Source organism: Gavialis gangeticus, unplaced genomic scaffold (genome assembly GCF_001723915.1).
Source record: "Gavialis gangeticus isolate Ggan-Ray unplaced genomic scaffold, GavGan_comp1, whole genome shotgun sequence".
NCBI classification, from domain to species: Eukaryota; Metazoa; Chordata; order Crocodylia; family Gavialidae; genus Gavialis; species Gavialis gangeticus.
In genome coordinates this window covers 45,950,987-45,954,833 of record NW_017729031.1, presented here as the reverse complement: position 1 = coordinate 45,954,833, position 3,847 = coordinate 45,950,987, and the positions used below count along the sequence as shown (strand labels likewise).

Below are 3,847 nucleotides of genomic sequence, written 5' to 3'. Positions count from 1 at the left end.
AAATGAGGCTGGCTAATGCTCAACACTTTAAAAAGCTCACCCATAATGACCAACTTAAAATCAGCATCCTTTTTAATCCTTAAAGAAAATGAATAGTGTCTTTGTAGGAAATCCTGAGATTCTAGTTCAAGCAAACTCTCATTCACCTAAGTAACAGCTGAGAAGGAGCTTAACATTTGGCTCTATAGTGCATGTCAAATCCCCTCCTCATGTAAATCTACAGGACTCCATTGGTTTTAATGGCATAGACTGAACTGGGACGTACTTTTCTATATCATATTTATTCAGTATCAGAATTGGCCCACAGCTGAAAACCACCTAAAATTTATATATTTTAAACTACCTATTCCATATTTCAGTAACAGTACTTGATATACAAAAGCAATATTTTTATAATCAATTACCAGCTATATATAACTAATAGCTATCTAAATAGGTGAGTTTCAGTAAAGACTGATTCTCTTTCTGTTTTTCTTCCTTCTCTAGTTCTGTCTTTTTGTTATACTGTTTCAGTATCTTCATTCATTCTCTCATAGTATTTCTTATAATGTAAGAAATAAAAAAACCCCAAAACAATCTTTTTGGCCCCTAAGCCTCATTAGCATTAATTTGAATGAATTCTGTCAATTTAGAGAGTAGCTCTTTGATCCAATATTTTGATTAAACTATATGTTTGTTAAACAGAATATTCAAGATGGCCTTGTGACCCACCACTATTTTTATATCAATACATTCCTATTAGGAATGAATTAAATATTGCAAATGTTGCAAAACTACTTTCAGAATACTAATATGAGACTTAATTTTTATCTCTCCAGGTCCTAAAGGGGTTTCCAGAATGCTTACAGGCTGACATTTGCCTACACCTCAACCAAAATTTGCTTCAGAACTGCAAAGCTTTCCAGGGGGCCAGTAAAGGTTGTCTCCGAGCTTTGGCTATGAAGTTTAAGACAACACATGCTCCTCCTGGAGACACTTTAGTCCACGGTGGTGATGTTCTCACTGCTCTTTACTTTATCTCAAGAGGATCCATTGAAATCCTCAAGAGTGACATTGTTGTAGCCATTCTTGGTAAGTAGTTTAGAAATGAGAACAAAATTATGTTACTTTTTTTTGCTAGGATACATTACAATACAAGTTAAAGTTAACAGCAGGCTGACAAGAAATAGCTGTTGCTGTACTTTGTTCAGAAGACCTGTGAAAGATTCAGTCACTTTGAAGTCCTGCTGCTGCTGAATAATTTAAGAGGAACATTTACTTAATGTCCCACCCAATAACCCTGTCTGCGCTATAAGGAATGTGACTGTGTAGTTAAAAGGGACAGGCTCTGGGGAGCCTATTCAGGGAACAGAGACTCCCTGTGCACCACAGAGCCAGAGAGAGGGTAGAGATGGGTGAGTCCACCACCATTGTTTCCACCTATGGAAGAGTTGCAGAGTGAGATGAATATGAGGCAGAAACTGCTTCATTCTTGGTACATCAGTCTTACACTAGCTAGTGAACAAAACTTCCTTTCCTTTAATCTTTGATGTATAACCCAGCTGCTTGTGTTGGCCTCTGGAAACAGGAATTGAGGTTCAGAATTTGTGTTCTTAATATCCAGAAAAACTTGTCCCTTCCTCTCACTGGCACAAATACTGCTGCTGTTTTTCCAATGAATACATTTCTTTCTACATAACTTAGCCAACCAGTAGTAAAAAACTATGCAACACCCAAGCTGGAGCTCTCATCCAACCTAATAATGAATTCTAAACTAGTACTAGGAAGGTGCTGTTAGCTATAAGTTGTTTCATATTATTCAGAGCAAAATTATTTGCAATAGAAAAATTACTAATTGTTTCTTAAACTGAGTGCATCTTAAATTGAGTATAATGTGATAAAAGTGTAAAACATGATTTTGAATATTACAAAGGTAGGCTTCTGCACTCTTAGAATATGGAGTGGCTGTAGAATGATTCAGAGGAACACATTTCTGTTTACCTTGCACTTTAGAGACTTGCATCCAGGAAGGAATTGAAACAAAATATGGATAACTAGTTACTATTTATGTCATTGGTTTAAAACTATCAAATAGTAGCATGTGGCTGCCTATCCACTTTTATTGTTCTTCAGCATGGGTTTGTTAGAATGCAAAAAAGTTTCGGCAGCATTGCCACCTTTGGTTCAGATCTTGCCCAAGTAGTACTGTGTCTGGTCAGCATTTATATAGGAGCCTTGCAAAGATCATCCCAGTGACTCCATTAGTAGCACTGCTTTCATAAGGGTTACCCCTACCCTTTCATAAGGGCTATTACCAAATCAATCCCATAACAGAGAGATGGGATTTCTCTTGGAAGAAACATCTAATATTCTGGTATTTGGACTCATCAAATGTACCACACTGTGATTTCAGGACTAGAAGTTTGTCTCAGTGTCTGATCCAAGTTTCATTTTTTGGAATTTCTGTTTTCTTAATTAGAATCCCCTCTATAATTTCAGTTGGACTAGATATTTGTCCTATTTCTTGTCACTATGTGCTGCTAGAGATTTACCCTGGCCCCACTCAGAGGTGATTCTTACAAATGTAATGTCACTGTTTCCTGAAAGAAAAGTTCCATATAAATCCAAGCTGTTATCATTGGTTTGAGCTGAAATACCCTTCTATATTCAATCAGCTTTACATGAACACATATCAAAAAATAATTGTCATTACAATGTCTCAAAGGAAATATGGTTACACAGGTGGGGAGAAGTCAGGCCAAAGCCAAACTGGATAAATGGGTATTCCTCCTTTTTTTGCACCAACTTCAACATAAATTCCTACTGCAGGTAACTGAGTACCGTAGGCATTTTCCTTTTACACCTGGCAGTGAATCCCAAGACATTAGCTGATCAAAGGATCCCTAGAATCAAAGTTATAGTGGAACCATTCCACCATTACATGGGAAAGTTTCATCCTATACCACTATAGTCATAAGACTTTCATTATTTGCTATAGCAGAGTGGATCCTAAAAGAGGATGAAAATACACCCTGCTACTGCAGAGACATGAGTATTCCCATAGGTCCATAGCACTTTTGTGTAGAGAACAAAACCCTACTTTTATTTAAAACTCCATCCATTTAGAAGAATGGATGATTGGTAAAATGCAAGGTTTACATTGTGGTATTTCCAGTCAGCTGCAAACATTGCCTTCAGGCATAATGTCTGCTTCTAGGAGCTAGTGATAAAAAGAAAAAAAACTGAATAAGATTTATTTCACCTATAATAAAACACTATTAAATAACAAAGATAAGATTTGCCAAAAACCAGAACAAGTTCTATGTACAGTTAGAAGTCCTCATAAGAGACTTCTTATTTCTGATTCTGCTCATCTTGGGACTGTAAAGACTGAGCCAGAGAGAGAGTTCAGGCTGTGCAGTCCAGGGAAAAGTAACTTTCCAGTGTGTGTGGATTCTGTCTGGACAACTCACGGTGAAGGAATTGTCTGGGAGAAGGTGCTGTTGAAGCCTGGAAATAACAGAGGTGAATGCTACAGAGAGAAAGGACCCTGTAATTGGCATTAGACAAAGATCTTTATGGTTAGAGACAGAGAGTGGCCACAATGAAAACTTTACTGAAGGTTACTGTATTTTCTCATATGCATATATCCGCAAATATAATACACACCTTGTTTTTGAAAGGCAGAATGAAAAAAAAGATAATTTTCCCAGAATGATGAGCAGGGATCCTAGTTTTCCCTAATAAAAAAATCACAAATTCTCCAATAAAAAATTACGACTTCTCTGATAAACCCCCCCAAATCCATGATTAAAATGAAAGGTTCCCCCCGCTCCCCTCCCCAGCCGCTGGCCCTGCTGGTGCCCCA

General features: G+C 37.3%; 1 protein-coding gene across 1 annotated transcript in view; it reads left to right on the top strand.

The window, feature by feature from the left end:
* The window catches only part of KCNH7 (potassium voltage-gated channel subfamily H member 7), a 483,070-nt gene that overhangs the window by 426,655 nt on the left and 52,568 nt on the right, over window positions 1-3,847 (top strand). The window contains exon 10 of the mRNA XM_019522712.1: window positions 819-1,071. Coding sequence (XP_019378257.1) covers window positions 819-1,071 — 253 coding nt within the window. The remainder of the gene's footprint in view (window positions 1-818; window positions 1,072-3,847) is intronic.